This window comes from Nicotiana attenuata, chromosome 1 (assembly GCF_001879085.1).
Source record: "Nicotiana attenuata strain UT chromosome 1, NIATTr2, whole genome shotgun sequence".
NCBI lineage: Eukaryota > Viridiplantae > Streptophyta > Magnoliopsida > Solanales > Solanaceae > Nicotiana > Nicotiana attenuata.
In genome coordinates this window covers 26341264-26363436 of record NC_031989.1, presented here as the reverse complement: position 1 = coordinate 26363436, position 22173 = coordinate 26341264, and the positions used below count along the sequence as shown (strand labels likewise).

Genomic DNA, 22173 nt, shown 5'->3' with positions numbered 1-22173 from the left:
AGAATAAAAGAATAAACCTAAGGCAAAGAAGAAGCGAACCGACGTAACAGTACATACCCTCAAGCCCATCACGGCTACTTCATTCATCAGCCCGACATCCGTAACGCCCCTCAGCGACGCATTCTCGGCTTCCGAGCACAGCAGCTCGAACTGCGGCATCAAGCTTTCCCCTTGGAGCAATAAGTTCAATCCCGTGGGAACCTCGATAAAGCGAGATCGCCCCTCTGCGCGCACCGCTGAGTTGGTGGAGCCTTCCTGGAACATACGGACGTCGTCGGGATCCAAGTCGGATTCAGACTCATCCTCACCCACATTAGCAGCCGCTGAGGAACTACCTCCCGTCTCAGCGACTGGAACCACCAAGTGAGTCGCCGAAGCGACGATATCATCACAGCATAAGCCAACAGGGGCAACCCCCATTGTTTGTCCGCCCTCGAGGGCAGGCGCCGCAGCCGCACTTCTCTCCGTGTCCGCCAGCGGGGAGTCCAAATTAATTACCACAGGAGGAGCCGGCGCGAACGCGACCCTACGCCTTATCAACGGCCTCTCCTCCTCCCCATCTGATGATGATTCCGCTCTAGGGCGCACAACCCCCGATGGCCCCTCGTCCCGAAGTCGGGTCCATGATGGAGAAGAAACCGCTGAAGACTCAACTGAGGCCGCTCTCGGTATTGAGCGCGACACCGACGCTGCAGTAAGCCGAGCAACTGCACCAGGCCGACGGAAGGCCAACTGAGGAGCCCTGACGCGGCGTGCCCTCCCTAATCACAAGAAAACAAGGTCAATGAATAGAGCTAAAACAAAGCGGAACAGAAGAAAAGATCAATTTTTTACCTGCCACGGGCCTACGGCCATGCCTCTCCCAGAAAGACGCCCACGTACGTATACCCCTCGTATGGGGGAGTACGGCCTCGACCCACAATGGGGGCGGCGGCGACCTGTCGGCTACAAAAAAGACACGAGTTAACGCTCATAAGCACAAATCATAAAGCGGGGAAGAAAAGAGAATTCAACCACTAAAAAACTTACGTGCATGGTTCCAAGCCTCTGGGAACCCAGTAGCATCCGCCACCAGGTGCTTGGTCCTGATATAAAAGAAGTGCTCGAAAGGGAGGGGGTCGACCTCGTCATCCAATCTCATGACCAGGCCCTTCGACCCACGAGGGCACGCCTGAATCATGGCACCACGGACTCTCTGGGGAGCGTAGAGACTCAGCACATGCTGCAGCGTGACCTCCCTACGGGCCAATTCCGCGTACTTGATGAACATCGCCAACAATTTGTAGAGGGAAGGAGTGAGCTGACCCGGGCACACCCCGTAATAACGGCAGAAATCCACCACCAGCATTGGGAGCGGGATCTTGAACCCCAACCTGAAAGGATAGGCGTAAAAACGCAGTATCCCCTGCGGTCGGTGTGGACCCTCTCCTCGCTTCTAGCGAGAACGATGTCTGCATGGGTAGGAACGACCCCCTGCTCCCGCAATCGGGCCATCACGATCTCCCCCATCAACGGGGCTTCATCCACCGGTTCCTCTCCACCGTCGACGGTGAAATCAATCGCCAGACCTCCGGGCCGAGGAACCACCTCATCAACCGACGGAATTTCGCCGGACTCCATCTGTTCTGCACCTCCCATTGCCGGAGATGGCCCTTCAACTATCGAAAAATCTACCGGAAGAGCGCCATGGGAAGAACTGACTGCCATTGTCGATCTACTGAAGAAAAATGTAGTCACAATCAAAGGAAAGAAAAGAGAAGACGAATTAGCGAAACGAAAAAGTTCCTCAGAATCTCTCTCTCAGATGAACAATGAAGATATGAGAAATGAATGCCTCAACCCACCTTTATAGGCAACATAAATGGCTTTTGCGAAACCCAATAGCCATCATTAACTGCACGACCAACCGTAAAACGGTTCGGTTCTGTCGTAGCAAGCGTCATTATGACGAGCTCCGCAAAGCGGCTTCTCAGCCATCCGCCAGCATACCGCCGTCAGAACAATCGCTACTACCTGCGAACACTGAAAGAATGTGCCGTACGCCGTTAAAATTTTGGACTTGACCAAATACGTACCCGGCGCATACTCATTCCCCACGGCCATCCCCAATATGTGAAAGGCTACGACCACCCTCAATATATGAAAGGCTACGGCCATCCCCAATATATGAAAGGCTACAGCCATCCTCAATATATGAAAGACTACGACCATCTCCAATATATGAAAGGCTACGACCATCCTCAATATATGAGAGGCTACGACCATCTCCAATATATGAAAGGCTACGGCCATCTCCAATAGGTGAAAGGCTACGGTCGTCCTCAATGTACGAAAGGCTACAGCCATCTCCAATATGTGAAAGGCTACGACCATCTTTAATGTACGAAAGGCTACGGCCATCTCCAACGTGTAAACGGCTAAGGCCACCGCCGCCAATAAGTCGACCCCCTTATTCGAATTGTTTTCAAATCACAATCGATGAAGTCCGCTCATCGAGCTCGGCCGAAACACGACCTCGATAAGCGGAGGGACTAACTGTATGGGTCAGAATCCGACCCCACGATAATTAACGAGGCTAATCCCGTTTTAAGTTAATTCACGATTAATTAGTGGCACGACCACTAATAATTGACGACGTTCAACCCGCCCCTGTTCGGTCAACAAAGGCCCTGGCCTATCCGCCACTATAAAGGCGAGATCTCAACGTGGTCACGGCCACTTATTGACAGCTCACGAAGCCCACAGCTATAAATACCAAGAGAAGGGACCCTAGAAAAGGGGGGCTTCTTCACCATTAGTGAGAGGAGAGAGAAACGAGAAAATATACCCCTCTTATGGGAAGAGAAAAACACCATTTTAAGGCTCTGAACCTCTTCATGGAGAGGTAGACCAAACAAATATTATCAATAAAGGTTTCTAATGCTTCTCCCCCTAATTCTGAGTTCTTATTTTCGTTTCTTTCATTTGGTCCAACGGATTATTACGATTTGCTATAATTATCCCGGGATTTATTTATATTGTTTTGTACTCGTAAGATGTGTAACATTTTTTGAGCAAACAATTGTGTTATTCTATGTTTTATGTGAACTAATTATTTTTAGTTTGTTTCAAAAAGAGCGAAATATTTTTATATTAAAATTAATTTAACTTTAATTTTATATAATACTATTAATACACTTAACTGAAAAACTTTAGGCAGTAACTTTAGGGTAGTATTGGTAAATGTTAGGGAAAAAATGACAGTAAAGTTCCCTCTTGGTCAAATACCTTTGCTCAATTGCTCTGGCAGAATTTTCCGACACCGTCGATTCATCTCCATCATGGCGAACCAAAGCAGCAGCTACTTTGATTCAGCCACAGCGGCAACCACAGATTATCCAATTCCATTATCTCCGCCAATGCCTGACATATCTAAGGAAATAGAGCCGCATAGAGCGTTAACTGCTTCTTCAAAATCCGCTCTTTTTACTCTTTCTAGAAGCCATGTTATCTTTGAAGACGAATGGCTCATAGCGGTTAATAAGCCCCAAGGAGTTTACTGTGAGAGTGTTTTGTCTTCGCTCCCTGCTTTACTTAATGACACTGGTGAGGTTTCTTTCATCTTTTTATTTTTTTTATTTTACGCTGCGGCTAATTTTTGGTTGTTTTCTGTAATATCTGGAGTTTGAAGTGGAGAAAATTAACTCACGGATAACATTTGGATTAAAAAATTTGCAATTTACTAACATATTTATTATTTAGTTATTCTTTACTAGGAGTATTAAAGACCGATTGTGCCGTGAACGGGCGTATGCCTTCAATGCCTTTGTTTATCGCATTAAATCGCTATCTAAGCAAGACAAAGTGTCCTTCACCTAGTTTCAAGGTCTTACCGCGCCTCAAGAGAGGTTTGATAACAATGACGCATTTGCGGCTTTGATAAAGATAATCTAGAGTATATATTGGTTATTGGATTGTTTTATTCACTAGTTCATGTTTAATCACATAGGCTAGAATTGAATTTGTTTATCCATAAAACGGTCCATTTGAATTTATAGCGTGGTTTATAGACAAGCGAATCGATTTGACTCAAAACCAATAAGTAAATGAAAACAGAAATAAGATTATCAAATGAAATCAAAGAAGATAACAAGCCTGACTAAGGACTTTAGCCTTTTCCGGTGGCAAGGATGAATATAATGTTCGAGTGTTAAAATTGAGTATATGGCGATAGAGTATAGCCCTTTTTGTACAAGAAATTTCATGTGTTATAATGGATGTTAATCTTCCTATTTATAGCCTTACTTAGGGAGACTAGATCCTAAAATCATGCTCCTCTTGAATAAGAATAAAATCGCCGTTGATGGGTGCATAACGACTGGTTTTGAACGATGATATTCTCTGTAATGACGGCTCATTAAATGCTATCCGATATCATATCTTTGAATCTTAATTCTCAGCTCACATTCCCTTCGGGATTCATCCTGCACCAATCACACACCCGCATCCAATGACAACTATGTGTTGGTTCACTTTCCTCCTTCCTTCGGTTCCACATGTCACCTCACCATTCGACCAACTGTCATCAACCAATTTTACCCCATACAGAATTAAAACCTCAAGACTTGTTTGGTTTGTCATATAATAGAAACTAATCTGACCATAAAGCTTTATGAAACATTGGTTTTTAGTATAAAACTCTACGTTTGCTAATACTGCTCTTTATTACTAAAACACGTTTTGGTCTCTAATGTAAAGCTTTGTATAACTTATATGGGAATTTGTTGTTTTACACAAGATAGAACGTAGAATAAGAATGCACGTCTATTGTTCCTTACCAACAAAAAAATGCGCGTATATTGTGATCTCCTCATAACAATACATGCATTCTTATATATCACATAGCAATCCATGTATTATTATTCACCGCATGAGAATCTATGTATTTCTATGTAATGATCCTTCTATTATTATTTGTCGTATAATAATCCTCTTATTAAGTATTATAATCTTCGTATAACTAGTCCATGAACCAAATGGCCCCTAAGAGTCTCCACCTACTCCCACTCCGGAAAGATAATATAAGAACCAGCATTCTGATAGAATTAGTTACTTTGCCTCTAGTCCTATCCTATCTAGTGTTATCACACAAGGTACAGGGGATCTTGTTATCAAAACTATTTATACAGTGGCAACAATGTGCTGTAGCTCATTATATGAAAGAACTAGGCATTGAGTTTGCCGACAAGTAGTGAAATACACTACCAGTTCAAAAAGAAAAGGTATTCAAATAAATTACCCCGTCCTTTCTTATCCAGGAAGGAAGGAAAACAGATGATCTAGTTGTTTTTCTGATGAATGATATACATAATAAATCTTGCTTGATAGGTATAACTCTTGTACTTCTGTTTATTCACCATGTATAATCAAATAGAGGCTTTTAAATGCCTAAAGATGGTTTTGGGAGAGAAGAGGAATGAAGTTCATGGCCGGGACTTATGGATGTCCGGAACTTGTACTGTGAAACAGACATTTTAATCATCTTATGTTTAAGTGAAGAAATAAACTGACAAATGCCACTTGGGTACTTGTGAGGTTTCCTTGCGTTTTAACCACCACTTTTAATATCTTCAGGGGCTAATGTTTCCGAGCTTCATTTAGCTAATAGACTTGATCGTGATACGAGTGGTGTGATGCTGATTACTAAGTTGCACAAAGTAGCAGCTAAGTTTGTAAAAGCATTTACAGACCATAAGGTGCGGAAAACATACCTGGCTTTCTGTGTTGGGCTTGCTCCAAAATGGGAAAAAATAACTGTTAAATCAGGTCATGGCCGATCAAAATATGGAGCTTGGCGTGTTTATGCGGCTTCAGATGTGGGCAGGAAACTGCCTGGTGGATCACTTGTTAAAGACATGGAGACCTCTTTCGAAGTATTATCAGTGAACAGTGAATGTTTTAAAGAGGTTTCGGACTTGCAAAAAGATGAAGCAGTAGTCATAGTTCAAGAGAAATCAGTCATTGGTTGTGACTCGAAGAACGATGAGATTTTGGTCAGGGCACGCCCTCGAAGCGGAAGAACGCATCAAATTCGTTTGCACTGCCAGTATCTTGGAATTCCTATACGAGGAGATGTAAGATATGAAGGTGTCTATGATTGGAAAGGCAGCAGATATGATGGCCATGATCTTCATGCAGAAAGTTTATCTTTTGAGCATCCTATTACTGGGAAAGCAATCCTGCTTCAGGCACCTCCACCTTCGTGGGCTATTCAACCTTTTAGGTCTCAGTTCGAGTAATAATTGAGCTTGCAGTTTGAAAGCATTTTGTGCTCTCTGTAAGATCCTTGCCTTTTGTAACTCTGTTAAATTTGATGCCTCTGAATTTTGCTTCTTGAAATTGTTATTGGCAATGCTTAAAAATTATGATCAGTAATTTGTTGTTTTATACACCTAAACAGAGTTGGAGCAAGAGAGAGTTAAGTTCATAATGACTATATGAACTTAATTTATGCTGAGCTTTTGGGGAGATGTTCTTTTGGCTTTTGTTAGTGGACCTCAAAGGCAAATGGCAGTACACTGGCATCGGTGGCGGAGGCAAGATCTCGCGAAGGGGGTTCAAAAAGAAAAAAGTTAAAAGAGATTGTAGCTAGTGGGAATTGAACCTATGACCTTACAAAAGATTTTGAACCCCCTTGACCACTAAGCTACACTTTTGGGCTTTGTCAAGGGGATTCAAAACTAAATATATAGAGGTAAAAAATAGTTTTGTCCTATATATACAGTGTAATTTTGCAAGTTGTTCAACAAGGGATGAAGTTGCAGAAAAGAAGGGGTAGTTGTTATTTTGGGTTGAGGTGTTTAAGTGGTGAGGGGGTTGCCAGTTGGTCAATTCTCACTATTTTCATTCATGTTTTAGGTTTCTGATTTTCATTAACAGGCTAAGCTTTGCCCTGGTCACTCCATGCAAAAAAGGGTTGACAAGGATTAGTAGATGACTGCAGAAACTGCTGGAGAGTAAATATAAAAATTACTTATTCGCACATGATGTTTGTACCATACTAAGCAATACTTTAAAGAATAAGCTAAGGTGAGAATACATATCATTTAACCGAGATTTGACTTCTGATTTCTATCTTGTGAATTGCAATGATGTAATATGCTTCTATTATACTTTTCTGTTTTCCAGTTTTGGGTTTGGTAGAACAAAGAAATACCACTTTTGTGCGTACCGCCCGTTATTCGTCATGGCTCATACAATAATTCAAAATGTTAAGCTAGCGTTTGGACATAGATTTGATTGAAACTTGAAAAAAGAACTTTTGAAGTTGTGTTGAAAAATAATTTTTGAAAGTTGAAGTTAGGGTTGTTCATTCGGATCAGATATCCAAAATCCAAACCGGCCCATTCAATTTCGGATTTCGGATCGGATCGGATTTCGGATTGTGTTTATTAAAATTTTGGATTTCAGACCGGATTCGGATTGGTATATTTTAATCCGATCCGATCCGAAATTATTAGGCAATGTATAAGTACTACACTTTAATTTCGGATAGTCCGTACTTCCTTTACATCTTCCTCCAAGTTATTACCTTTACAATTGCTAGATTTAGCTATATTTGCACCATAGCACTCTCATAATTGCATAAACATGATTTTTTTAAATGTATTGCCTCTTTTACAAAGAAAATATACATATTAGTTTGTAACTTTGAGGCATAATAATACGATCCGATATAATTCGGATCGGATTCGGATTGCATTTTCTAGAATCCGAAATCCGAATCCGAAATGTGCTAAATCTGATCCGATCCGTGCACAACCCTAGTTGATGTTGTGTTTGGACATGCATTTTATTTGAAGAGAAATTGAAGTTTTGTGAGTTGAAGAAAAAATTTCACCCAAAAACTGGCCTAAACCACTTTTTGAAAACTTGGAATTATTTGAGTTTTTTCTCCCAAAACATGATCATATTTCATAGACAATGTTTCCAATTTTTTTTTCTTCTTTTTTGAAAAAATGAAGACAAAATCCATGGTCAAATGGGAACTAAATAACTGATGGACATGGCGTTCAATTAGGCTGAATAATCTTGTATTAATTAGTGAAAATCCTAGGGAGAAGTAGGATCTTTGATCAAAAGAATAGTTCAAAGAGATTTTAACGTGAACTTGATTGTTCATACGTTTCCTCCCTTAATTGCTAAGTAATTTTCCCCTAAGACTATTCTAAACCTGCTTTACTTGCATAGTTTCAAGATGACGGTTGACTTAGCCTTATTTCACAAGAATGTCTCTGATTTCAATGAACCCGCAAGAAATTGGAGTTTGAATCCTATAGAAAATTATTAAATGCTAGGACTAGCGATATTAATATGGCTAATTTTTTTTAATTAAAAAACGATAAATAATTGACTGAATTGATGCCAAGAGCTTCATCTTCAAAATCAAAAACAAAAAAAGTTTTTCTAAAGAGTGATATGACAGAATTATGAGCAATTCATAACAGTATACTATATAACATCTCGTTAACGACATAGTTGAACCTAATGACGTTAATCACATAGTTAAACTCTACAAGTACCTTATTAATGAAGTAATTTGGGCTCAATAAATAAAATTTTAAAAAGGGAATTCGGTGACTCTTGACTATTTAAACCATCTAATTCTAAAAAATTTGAAGACTTGACATTTTTATGATTATGCAATGGTTAGTCAAAAATTGTAAATTTAATAAATACAGAATTTGATGTGCACAAATTCTCCTATCGGTATTGATTTTGATTTACCTGTCAATTGCTCCTTACCTGAAGTATTTATCGGGCGGGTCTTTTGGATCAAATTTTCTAAATCAAACAAAACGGTAAATCAAACCAACCAATTTGAAGTTTTCCACCGGTTTCCTTGCATGCAAAGCTACCAACAACAACGACATAAATGAGGTCTGGGGAGGATAATGTGTACGCAGACCTTACCCCTACCTTATAACATAGGGATTGTTTCCGATAGACCCTTGGCTCAAGGCACAATGGAGATAAGGCAACAAGTAGCAAACAATAGTAATAACAATACATTAAGGTAACGTGCATGAATGACACGACATGTAATAGTAAAGAATCATGATAAGATAACATAAAAATAGTCCTAGTACTATTGCTAAGCCTAATAGGAACACACTACTAACTGTCAACCTTCAATCCTAATCCTCGACCTCCACATCTATCTGGAGCAATGACATGTTCTGCCTAACTACCTCTCTCCAATACTTCTTAGGCCTGCCCCTACCCTTTCTTAGACCCGCAATGGACAACCTTCGCACCTCCTGACCGGAGCATCTATGTCTCTCCTCTTCACGTGCCCGAACCATTTCAGCTTCGACTCCCGCTATACCAAAGAGTAATTATTTGTTCCACGTTACATTTTCTTTGTCAAGTTGTCAACAGTAGTTGCAGGTTTTGGACTTGGCACATACCATATATTAAACTCCATTTGGTTTTGACCTATATACACAAATCAGTGTAAAGAATTTTATATATCAGTGTATTAATGTATTTTGATCTGTCGTAGCAAATAAACTATCTTTTTCGGGTTACTAATCTCGCTTGTTACGAACGGTAACCAATGGCTGTATTCTAGGTGATTTGACCATTAATATATAAATGTTAAACTCCCTTTAGAAGGTCAGAATACCTGAGCACACCCTTTTTGTTGTGGCCTGTGTGTGCTTATATATAGCCGCAGAAAGAGAAGATTTTCAAGAAAAGTAGCTCAGTTTTGCTGTTGAAAAGTTTGACATGGGGTTGATGAGCGAGGCCTTGACACAGATTCTGATACCTGTAGCTGCTCTTGTTTGCATTGGTTTTGCTCTGCTTCAGTGGTTTCTGGTCTCAAAGGTCAAAATCTCTAGTGGGTCGGAATTGGAAGATGGATGCAATGACATGTTGATTGAAGAAGATGTACAAGAAGAAGGCATTGATTCTGATGCGACTGTTGCCAAGTGTGCTGAGATTCAGAAAGCCATTTCTGAAGGTGTGTTCTTTTTCACTCTCAGCCTAAACCTGTTCCATTTTAATTTGTTTACAACTTTATATATAAAAGGCTATCATGATTGCTTTTGTCATGAATTTCTGAGCTTAAACATACTAGTACTAGTTAACAAGAAAAGTATCAACCTTTTCTTTCTTTATTTTTACTTTCTTTAATAACAGTTGTGTTTGGGCAAATTGGTGCGCACCTCGACTATTCAATCTGTACCTGTTACTTCCCACCAACATAGGTATAAGAAGCTTAGGCAAATGAGAAGAAATCACCTAATATATATTTTTTTTGGTTATGTTGGATTTGAATTCTGTTCTCCTATGATTTTCATCCACTTCATTGATCGATAGGCTACGCGCCTACGCCCTTGGGTGCAAAGCATGAACTTATTCTCCTTTTTGCTTTGCTGTAATTGTTAAAGGTTCCATGTACATTTATAGTTACTTTTATCCATGGACTTCTCCATGTCAAGTGTCCTTTTTGTTGGAAGTTTTTTAGGCTGACCCACATTTTGTCTTCATCAAGAAGATTGTTTGAAGTGTTGTATTCGAATCCATAAACTGCATGCTTAAATGAACCGTGTTCCATGTATCTTCCAATAGTTATTGTCTTCTAATCTTAGTATGATTATCTATTTTCAAATTTAATTCTTATCATATCGATTGATAGCTGACAACCAAAATAAACTCCTGATGTCGAGATATCCTCAGTGTGGTTTAAGGATGCAAATAGATACTTGCATTTTCTGACATAACAGGTTTCCAGTTACCGCTTTCATGTCCATGATAACTCTGCTAAGTCATCAATATATACCAAGTGGGAAATATGTACCTTTTGGGGCTTGAGAGTCATATATACTAGCCAAAAATTTACTCATTTGTTTTCTCTTTTTAGCTTGTAGAGAGTTAGAGAGAGAGAGAGAGAGAGTGTGTGTGTTTGTGTGTGTGTGTCTAGGGGGTTTGGGGGGTGCAAAGGGAAAATAGAGATATCTTGAAAGAAACATGAATTAAGGAAGAAAATCCTAGTAGAGATTTCTACTCCTGTCAACTCTGTAGAGCTCCTAGTAACCTAATTTAGCAATCTAGTTGAGTATTACACATTCAACAAGAGAAACTAAATATGTCGAACGTGTTAATTCCTTCTCACAGCATGTTCAATGAGGAAAAAGAAGAAGGGACAGCAGTCCTGTTACTTTTATGTTAACTATGTTGAATGTTGGCAGGGGCAACATCCTTCCTGTTCACGGAGTACAAATACCTCGGCATATTCATGGTTGTATTTGGAGCAATCATTTTTCTCTTCCTTGGATCAGTAAAAAGGTTCAGCACAGAAAGCGAGCCTTGCACTTTCAACAAAGAAAATCTTTGCAAACCAGCCTTAGCCAATGCTATATTCACCACCATCGCCTTCTTTCTGGGGGCCATAACTTCAGCCCTTTCTGGTTTCCTTGGAATGAAAATCGCAACATATGCCAATGCAAGGAACAACTCTGGAAGCAAGGAAAAGCATTGGGAAGGCATTTGTTACAGCTTTCCGCTCTTGTGCAGTTATGGGATTCCTACTTGCTGCCAATGGTCTCTTAGTTCTATATGTCTCAATCAACTTATTTAAACTGTACTATGGAGATGATTGGAAGGGTCTATATGAATCAATTACTGGTTACGGTCTTGGAGGATCTTCAGTGGCTCTCTTTGGAAGAGTTGGAGGGGAGGTATCTATACAAAAGCAGCAGATGTTGGCGCTGATCTAGTTGGAAAAGTTGAATGTAATATTCCTGAAGATGATCCGCGTAATCCAGCTGTAATGCCTCCTCTAAACCTTTTAGGTTCCCCTATGGCCTATGCCTTTATGTCACTTCTGCTCTTTGCAACATTCTTTATACTATCAGTGTATATAAGTTTAAGCGTTATATACTTTGTGTTACATTGTCTTTGGTTGATCACAGGTTATAGCAGACAATGTAGGTGATAATGTAGGGGATATTGCTGGAATGGGCTCGGATTTATTCGGTTCCTATGCTGAGTCATCATGTGCAGCATTATTTGTTGCATCCTTTGGTAGCAGCCATGATTACTCAGCTATGTCTTATCCTCTGATGATCAGCTCCATGGGAATTATTGTTTGCCTGATAACTACTTTTTTTGCAACCGATATGTTTGAGATAAAGAATGTGATTGAGATTGAACCATCTTTGAAGAGGCAACTTGTCATCTCAACTGTTCTGATGACCGTTGGAATTGCTTTTGTCAGCTTCTTCACTTTGCCATCAGAATTCACTATTTTCGACTTTGGAACGGAGAAAGTAGTGAACAACTGGTACTCTTCTTCTTGCTTCACATTTTCTGCACTGTTCTACCTCTTGGCTATGTTTCTAATTTGGTGTGATCATTTATTTATTGCTGCAGTGCAGGCACATATTCTTCTGTGTTTCAATTGGTTTATGGGCTGGCTTGGTCATTGGTTATACTACTGAATATTACACGAGCAATGCTTACAGGTTGGTGAGTAGGTTGAATTGAAGTATATTCCTTTGCATATGCCATTTTTCTTTTTGCACATACTTGGGCACTAATAACCAACAAGGTTGCTCATTTCCCGCAAATCAAATTAGAAGGAAAAATAATCAATTACTGAAAAAACTAACTGATTGTTGAAAATGTCAGAAAAGAAAAATGAACAAAAAGGCAAAAAACAAGATTTTTGCAGTAATTAACTGATAGAACCATTACTTACATTAGGTGTACTATAGTGTATGAGCTGGCAAATACATTGCATTTATAAAATAACCACTTAAAATTTGGAACAGAGAGATGTCCTCATTTTTGAATTATTAATAAATTGAAACCAAAAAAGGAATTAAAATATTAGATAATCTATCACGTAAAGAATAAGGAAGGGAATGATATTAATTTAAAGGGAAAATATGTATTGTTAAGGATAGGAAGGGAAAAATGTCTACGATTTTAATTTGAAAGGGAGGGGGGAAGGGGGAATGATTTTCTTCCTTTATTTAGGCACTTTTATTACCTAACGACGATTAATTAGTGTAGAATTTTATCTCAAATTGCTTAATTGTAGCGCTATAAACACTTATATCGGCAAGTTTTTCTCATACTTGGCGTGCGATATAATTTCCTGACTTGAATTGGTATACTATAATCATAACAAATCCAGCTTATATGAGTGGCTGAAATTGATGTCTTCCAAATCAAGCATCCATTTATTCAATAATCTATCCGTATAGAATAGGAGAAGCAAAAGCACTACATTAAATCAAGTGTCATAACCACAAAAAGCCAAGTGGTATTGTTAAGACAAACTAAACTACTTTTCTAACTAATTTTTTTTTTTTTTGAATTTTAAATTTTGAATTAATTAGTTACACTACTTAAATTAATAAATATAGATATCTTATAATCTATTTATATAGAATAGGAGAAGCAAAACCACTACATTAAGACAAGTGTCTTAACCACAAAAAGCCAAGTGGCATTGTTAAGACAAAATAAACTACTTTTCTAAATAACTTTTTATTGAATTTTAAATTTTGAATTAATTGGTTACACTACTTGAATTAATAAACATAGATATTATAATTATCAATAAAAAATACAAAAACATATTCTACTCATTCAAATAGGAGTTTTAAAATTATTTTACAATAAAAAAAATAAAAAATAAATAATAGAAATTTCAAAAAAAAACACATTGTACAGATAAGACTGTCTAACTGAAATAATAATAGATATTGAATAAAAATAACATTAATGTAAACTTATATGTAGATAATATCAATAGTTAAAGCTAAAATTTAATATATCATATTGAAAACAAATTAAAAGTAGTTCAAAATTATTATTTGAATTATAGGTAAAACACTAAATAAATTATTAACTAATAATATTATAGTAAAAAAATGCATAACAGAGGATGATAGAGATTGTTTGAGTATATTTATGATTTTGATTAATTTGTAAAATAAATATAGTAAATAATTAAATAATGCTAAAAATTATGGTTAACAAATTTAGACAATGAACTAAGCATTTATATTGGTTTGTCTTTTAAAAGTACTATATTAATTATTATAACATATAAATTATTTTATAACAAGCAAAATCTTAAAATTGACCGCGCATCACGCGGGTACCTACACTAGTCTGCAAAGAAAAACAAGTGCCGGCCCACTTATCCTTTTTCGATTTATTCATTTTGGATAATAAATTAAAATCAATTATGTTAGGACCTCACTGGTACTTGTGCAAAAATGGTAAAGAACTTAAATGAAGTTGTACCTTCAGGTTAATTCAGCCACATGATCGGATATGGACTGAATCACTCGACCCCTCTTTTTTTAAAAATTAAAAGGGACAAGAAATTGGATCTTGATTATGGATCACTTATTTAGCCCTCGTTTGTCAATGAAATTTTGTAAGTTTTTGAAAAAAAATTCAAAATGAGTATTTCAAAAGTTTCAGAGTTTTTTCACTCACAAAACTGCATTATTTTTTCAAGTGAAATGCATGTTTAAACATAATTCTAAATTTTAAATACCATTTTTTAATTTAACTCTAAATACTGGCATTTTTTTCTTTCAAAATTTATAATTTTTATGTCCAAAATCCTACTTAATAATTCCATCCGAAAGTTGTTGCTTTCCTCCGAAGGTTACGTATACTGTATATACTATGAGAATTCTGCAGGCATGCTTTATTTTAATAATTATATAACGTCAGAATCCAACCACATGGTTGGTGTATGGTTTTAGTCTGAGAACTTTCTAGAGTTTCATTTTGTGGTTTTTATTTTCACTAACCATTTTGTACCCATCACACATTTTCTTGTAATGAGATCGATTGCACAATGTGTTAGTTAATTTAGAAGGCACCTTAGTAAATCAGAAATCTCAATCAGAGTAAAAAACCTTTTGTAAAATAATTAATATATATATACAAATTAACTCGAACACTAACAATATTAAAAAAGAAAAACAATAGAGGATTCAATTGACATAAATGTGCTTTTATATCAGAAATATTTTCAGACGTAACGTTTTTATTTTTAGTTGTTGACCAAACTTTTGCAGCAACGTACAGTAAATTGATGTTGGCAAAGAGTCTATTGTAAGAAGTTCACTGTTAAAAATATAAAGATTCCTTTTCTTTGATTAGCTACTTTAGTCTGAACTCGTCGGGTCAATTGGTTTTATGATTCTTTACAAACTTGTTTTTAATTTTATGATCCTATCTTTTTTTTTACACATAAGAAATTTATTTTTACACATAATAGATCCGTCTCTTACACATAAGATATGTAAAAAGAAAATCATTTTCTGAAATTATAAATTGTAAAGGGACGTGATGAATAAATAGCACGAACTCATCCACCTACAAATTTTTGCACTTTCCACAAGAAACAATGTGAAAAAGTAATTAACTTTGGGGTTCTTCTAAGGGATCTTTACACAAATAACTGAATAGATTCATTGTTTAATTTTTCTAGTTGGTATACATAAATTATGTATTGATTGTACACTATATAAATATTATACATGTACTATACTTATATTATACATCTGAAAGTTATTTTTAATTTAAGAGGTTGGGTTGATGGCTATTTAGGTTAATTGACTTTTCAGAAATTCACCTATTTTTTGCTTCAATCTCAAAAGGTAAATGGAAATCGAAAAACAGAAAAATAAAATCATTTTGATTGTATAAGTGCTAATTATACTTTTAATAAACAATAAATTCTATGTTATAAATAGAATTGTATTTATGGTGAATGCCTATATTTAGAGAGATTCTAGGGTTCATTGCTTGGTGGCTAAGTCACCCTCTCCCTATAAATAGAGGGTTCTATTGTATTGTAATTCATCCCAAATTCAATATGAATTTCCCCTCTCTCTTTCTCTGCAATATTGTTCTTCTTCTTTTATTATTTTATAACACGTTATCAGCACGAGACTCTAACCAATTGAGTAGAAGTTTTGGGATTGAGCATAATGATTGTCAATTATTCCATGAACTTCCTTGATGATTAAATTCTGGATTTAAGGTAAGTATTTTACCGTATTTTTCTCTTTTATTCTATACTTTGATTTTAAATACAAGCAAAGACAACAAAGTTTGATTATAACTCTAATGGAGTTTGTAAGAAATTATAACCACCTGAAGTGGTAAAATTTCTATGCCTCGCCATGATCAAATTCATGTATGATTGTGGGCAAAGAATTGAAAATCCGTCCCATTGAATTTGCTCCATTCTCATTCCCTTAAGAGAATGTGATAGCAGTATGTGATAAGTCTGAAAGAAGACAAAAATTACTATGAATGTATCAATGGATATGGACGTGGCAATAGACGAAATTATAATCGTCATCGTTTGTGGTAATGAGAACAATAAGTATTCTCAAAATAATCTTTCACTCTGTGAAAAATATTTGTCATCGATTTGACATGAGATTTTGTAAAGCACATATAGATGATTATGGTCCATTCATGATGTGAATATGACAACATCTGATTTATGAATACATATTCATTCTTCAAAGAATATGAACGTGCTAGTGGTAGTGAATATACCGAACTCACCTCTAAAAGAAGGTTTGAGATAATATAAGAAAACAATGTCATTATTATGGCATGAATGGTCATTGGTCACGTACCTATTGTACGCCAAAATATTTTTGGTAATGTGATTATTAAAGAATAACATTAATGCAAGAAACATATCTTGCATATAATTTTGACCATAACTATAATGGTATAACTTTCTCTTTAAAAGAGATATTCACCATATGAGTGTTGATGAATATGTGGTACTACAAAATTAATTGAGAGCTCTAGAAGAGCCAATTATACTATTTTGGAGAAACACAATTAATTACCAATAAGGTATTGTGTTGTAGTAAGTCTCAAAGAAACTTATTCAGTTTCCAAAGTATACGCGAAAGCGGTTGATTATATTGAGACTATAAATAAAGGAAAGATTTAATATCTTCTATTACTACAACTTGTAGCGGGGTAATATGTATGTGAAAAGCTACCCGCTTTATTCTTCAATTTGTACTACATAAACAAAAGAATACCACAATGAAGCGGATATTTATTGATATAAAAACCCATATCATAATAAACTTGGAGTTTATTCATAATTGCACGCATCATGGTGTAAACCTGAAGTTTATCAATATTGATAATTTATTCAGTTGGCGTAATTGGTTTAGCCATGTTAATTCAAGTATGATGTGCAAGAATAAAAGAGAATTCACATGGGTAATATTAAAGAACTAGAAAGTTCTTTACGAATTCTCTTACATTGCTTGTTCTCATTAATTAATAGACCAATTAAAATTGGGATTGAATCCCATGAATGCTGGAAATATCAAAGGTGAATATGGGCCCATTCACCTGCCATGTATACCACATAAGTTGCATCTATGAGATGGTTACATGTGCAATTATTAATAACCCGCAACATGGTGTTTGCGAGGTAACTTGCTCAATAATTTAATATAGAGCATAATTTCCAGATTTTTTATTCAAGATAGTTCTTATTGATAAGTTGGTTTACATCACAGTTGGTTTAGCAAAATAATTTATTGAGTGCCTCCACTTAATAGCTAAACTATTGCTTATGAGAACAAACTTTTGTATATCAGTTTGATATACGTTATATACCAAAGTATTATTTTCTCCCCTCACAAGTGGTTCAGGGTCAGAAACCAAATAATTTCATCTTATTATTATTGATGTGCGGTGTATATTTTGATTAACACCATAACACACAAAGGTGGATTCTCAAAATTGAGGAAACAAGTTAGTTTTTCTAACATGAGGGGGAGACAAGATACAGCAGTTGAGAAAAAGTTACATGGAATGAATTATCATTTATACATCTAGATCCCCGAATAAAATAATATGAACTTGAAGTTCATAAAAGGATAATTCATGTGCAATTTATTGCAAAGCATGCCAGACGCATTTGCTGACCTAAAGAAAGTAACAATCCCTGAAGGATTTAAATTGCTTAAAGCATATATAATTCTTGGTCCTGATGTACCACATCCTAAATGCAATTTGTGCACATATGTATCTTGGTATAACTATAGGCATGATAATATGATAGCAAGAGTTTCCACCTTTATGTGAAGATATTGAAATGATAATTCCAACAAGATCATATGAAGACAATACATCTATTAGGGATGATGATTTCAAGGTGAAACAAATACGTTCAAGTTAATATGGCTGATTTGTTTATCAAATATCTACCAAAGATCTTTTGAAGGTGGTGCACAAGATTGGAATGCAAATGCTTAAGGATGTGAATTGATGCTCTCATTAGGGGGAGTTAATACGCGTTGTACTCTTTTTCTCTTACAAGGTTTTGTCCCACTAGATTTTCCTTGCAAGGTTTTTAACGAGGCAACCAAAAGGCGTATTTTTAGATATGTGTACTCTTTTTCCTTCTCTAGAATTTTTTTTCCCACTAGGTTTAATTTTAGTTAAGTTTTTAACGAGGCACATTATCTGTTGAATAGACATTCAAGGGGGAATGTTATAAATAGAAAATAGAATTATATTTATGGTGAATGTCTATATTTAGAGAGATTCTATGGTTCATTGCTTGGTGGCTAAGTCACCCTCTCCCTATAAATAGAAGGTTCTATTGTATTGTAATTTATCCCAAATTCAATAAGAATTTCCCCTCTCTCTTTCTCTGCAATATTGTTCTTTTCTTTTATTATTTTATAACATTCTAAGATTAATATCATTAATAGAATTGTTATCTTATGCGAAATTCATGTGAAAGAAAAAAGAGAGTAAAAAACCAATGGCTAAAAATTCGTTATTTTGAAAAAACCATCGCACAAGTGCCAACTTAATTGTGGTCACTTTCAACTCGTGGAGATACCCAACAAGCTTCAGCCACGTCAAGTCAATGACACTCTAATTACAAATGCCTATTTTTAATTCGTCCACGTCATTGAACGTAGCCACGTCGGACTAAGACCAAACGCTGCCCTACGTATCTACCAAAATCCTCTCGCCAGTATAAAACAGCTTTCATCAGAGATCTCTCATAGTCAGTATTTCGATCTCACAACAGTGGCCATGGCTACTCAACGAAGGGCAAACCCTAGCTCTCTCCATCTGATTACTGTATTCTCTCTGCTTGTCGCTGTCGTCTCCGCTGAGGTATTCTTCGAGGAGAGTTTCAACGGTAATTTTCTTCATTCTCTCTCTCTTTTCGTCAGTTTAATCGATCGCTATCATTTGAATGAATTTTGGTATTACATTTGTTTTGGAGTGTGAAAATCCGAATTTAATTGGTGTTTTTAGTGTGATCTGATAGGAGCTTGAAATTTCGAGGTAGATCTGTGAGTTTTAAGGTGATAGGAGTAGATCGGAATGTTTTTTTTTGACGTGTTAAGTTTTTTGCATTTTATCTTTGTGATTATTACTCGATTTATTGAATGATGCTTAATCTGATTGCTATCGGGTATCTGTAGCTTTTCTCACGGAAGTGTACCTTGCATTTTGTGCTTTTGTTCGTCTGGTGGCATGTGATGAAATTAGAAGTTTATTCATGTAAACGAGCTAAATTCGTAATTGTTAGATCTCATCCGGTTTTCTGTATTACTAAAAAATCATGGCTTAAAGCTCCGCATAACTAATATTAGATCTTTATATATAATGTTATACAGAATAAATTTTGGAACACAAACATGATTATTAGAATAAACGGATCAAATTAATTCTTGACTTTTCTGTATTATAATTAGTGCGCCGTATGCGGTCTTGACTTTAGTTGGCCAGTCTACTGCATATGGTTGATGTGTATATGTTTGTTGAGTCTGCAATCAAAATAGTTAGCATCAATTAACTAAACGTTTGGCTGAATAGCAATCAATACTTACTGTTTGATCCTGAATGCATTTTAGTGTTGCATTAAGTTACTTAATTAGTGTGAAGTCAATGCTTGTATGCTGATATTCTGTGGTCTGCTCTGCGACAATGCAAATTGCCAAGTATAAATGGTTCAAACTATTATTCGATTTTTAGCACTGGGGCTAATAAGGTTTGCTTCTTGAACTTTTAGATGGTTGGGAAAGCAGGTGGGTGAAATCTGAATGGAAGAAAGATGAAAACATGGCTGGAGAGTGGAATCACACATCTGGCAAGTGGAATGGAGACGCTAATGACAAAGGTCCGTGATTTATTCAAGCTATAAGCCTTTGATATCTAAATCTAATTAACAGGAGCTGAATAATGATATGTTTAACTAACTCTTATTTGTTTCTGCACTGCGGCAGGTATCCAAACCAGTGAAGACTACAGGTTCTATGCCATTTCAGCCGAGTTCCCTGAATTTAGCAACAAGGGAAAAAACTTAGTGTTCCAGTTCTCTGTGAAGCATGAGCAGAAGCTTGACTGTGGTGGTGGGTACATGAAGTTGCTTAGTGGGGATGTTGACCAAAAGAAATTCGGTGGTGACACTCCCTACAGGTAACACATCTTATTTTCTTGCTACTTGAAGTATTTTTTTTCTTTGAAAAATGTGTTGTCATTCAGATGAATTTACTTTTTGATATATGTTTCCATACAGCATCATGTTTGGCCCAGACATCTGTGGCTACAGCACCAAGAAGGTCCATGCTATTGTCACTTATAATGACACAAACCACTTGATCAAGAAGGAAGTACCTTGTGAGACTGATCAACTGACCCATGTCTACACTTTCATCCTCCGCCCTGATGCTACATACAGCATTCTCATTGATAATGTGGAGAAACAGTCTGGTAGCTTGTACTCTGACTGGGACCTTCTCCCACCAAAGACAATCAAGGATCCAAGTGCCAGGAAGGTAATTGACAGTTCATGACATTTTCATGGTCAATTGTTGTTTATCTTTTTTGTGGTGTTAATGATCAAGTTACATGTGTATGGCAGCCTGAAGATTGGGATGAGAAGGAATTCATTGATGATCCTGAGGATAAGAAGCCAGAGGTATCCTTCTTAATTTGTTTGTGGTTTGTCTTTGCCATAATTTAAAATTAGAGGAAGACAACAATCAACAAATTCAATTTCTATAAATGCAGGGCTACGATGACATTCCAGAAGAGATAACTGATCCTGATGCCAAGAAGGTAACCACTAACCAGATGAGATTTGCTTATACAAGTTTGGAATTAGACTAAAATATTTTAATTTCTGATGGATTTTTATATTTGCAGCCAGAGGACTGGGATGATGAAGAAGATGGTGAATGGACAGCCCCAACAATTCCCAACCCCGAGTACAAGGGCCCATGGAAGCCAAAGGTTTGTGGAGTCAACACATTTAAGCTGAGTGACTTATCCCAGAGTATGATACCTAATGCTTAGTCATTCATTTTTTCAGAAAATTAAGAACCCCAACTACAAGGGGAAGTGGAAGGCTCCTTTGATTGACAACCCAGGTTCTTTCAGTTGTCTATACAACATTTGTGTATTTTCTATGAGGAATTTAATATCATAATTATTGATATCTATGTTTTTTAATCTATAGACTTCAAGGATGACCCAGATCTCTATGTTTTCCCAAATCTGAAGTATGTTGGAGTTGAACTGTGGCAAGTAAGAAAGTTTCCTTTTCTTGTGTTATCTGGCTGTACTCCCTGTACCAGTTTGATTTACTGCATATGCACTTATTCTTCCTCCATGGCATCTTTTTGACTGAAAGTGTAATATACTTTGCAGGTGAAATCTGGAACCTTGTTTGACAATATTGTCATATGCGACGATCCAGAGTATGCCAAGGCAATTGCTGAAGAAACATGGGGAAAGCAGAAGGATGTATGTAGTTCCCTTACGTGAATTGTTGTAGAAATATTGAGTCTTAGTATCTTACATTATCTTGATTATGCAGGCGGAAAAGGCTGCTTTTGAGGAAGCAGAAAAGAAGAGAGAGGAGGAGGTAATAATTGATTATTTATTCTTTGTGCTGATTTATTTCTTATTCTACAACAAGTTCTCTCTTTTTTTCTTCCTAATAACTTATTCCACAACAAGTTCTCTTAGGCATCAATGTCAAACTGATATACAAATTAAGCAGTTCTTAGCTACAGATAGGTGGGAAGTATGCACCACTTGACCTCCTCCCTCCCCCCC

General features: G+C 36.6%; 2 protein-coding genes and 1 pseudogene across 2 annotated transcripts in view; all 3 read left to right on the top strand.

Moving 5' to 3' along the window:
• Positions 3192 to 6660, top strand: LOC109222949 (RNA pseudouridine synthase 1). The gene is made up of 3 exons (XM_019387232.1): positions 3192 to 3585; positions 5614 to 6316; positions 6440 to 6660. Exons 1-2 carry the CDS (start codon positions 3237 to 3239, stop codon positions 6276 to 6278), a joined length of 1014 nt encoding a protein of 337 aa, XP_019242777.1. The 5' UTR covers positions 3192 to 3236; the 3' UTR covers positions 6279 to 6316; positions 6440 to 6660.
• LOC109240443 lies at positions 9661 to 13370 on the top strand (annotated as a pseudogene).
• LOC109222937 (calreticulin) overlaps positions 19091 to 22173 on the top strand; it is a 3876-nt gene continuing 793 nt past the window's right edge. Inside the window, exons 1-11 of the mRNA XM_019387223.1 lie at positions 19091 to 19243; positions 20123 to 20230; positions 20337 to 20529; positions 20630 to 20888; positions 20975 to 21031; positions 21124 to 21171; positions 21259 to 21345; positions 21425 to 21482; positions 21572 to 21639; positions 21763 to 21858; positions 21932 to 21979. Of these exons, the coding sequence (XP_019242768.1) occupies positions 19135 to 19243; positions 20123 to 20230; positions 20337 to 20529; positions 20630 to 20888; positions 20975 to 21031; positions 21124 to 21171; positions 21259 to 21345; positions 21425 to 21482; positions 21572 to 21639; positions 21763 to 21858; positions 21932 to 21979 (1131 nt within the window). The 5' untranslated portion in view covers positions 19091 to 19134. The remainder of the gene's footprint in view (positions 19244 to 20122; positions 20231 to 20336; positions 20530 to 20629; positions 20889 to 20974; positions 21032 to 21123; positions 21172 to 21258; positions 21346 to 21424; positions 21483 to 21571; positions 21640 to 21762; positions 21859 to 21931; positions 21980 to 22173) is intronic.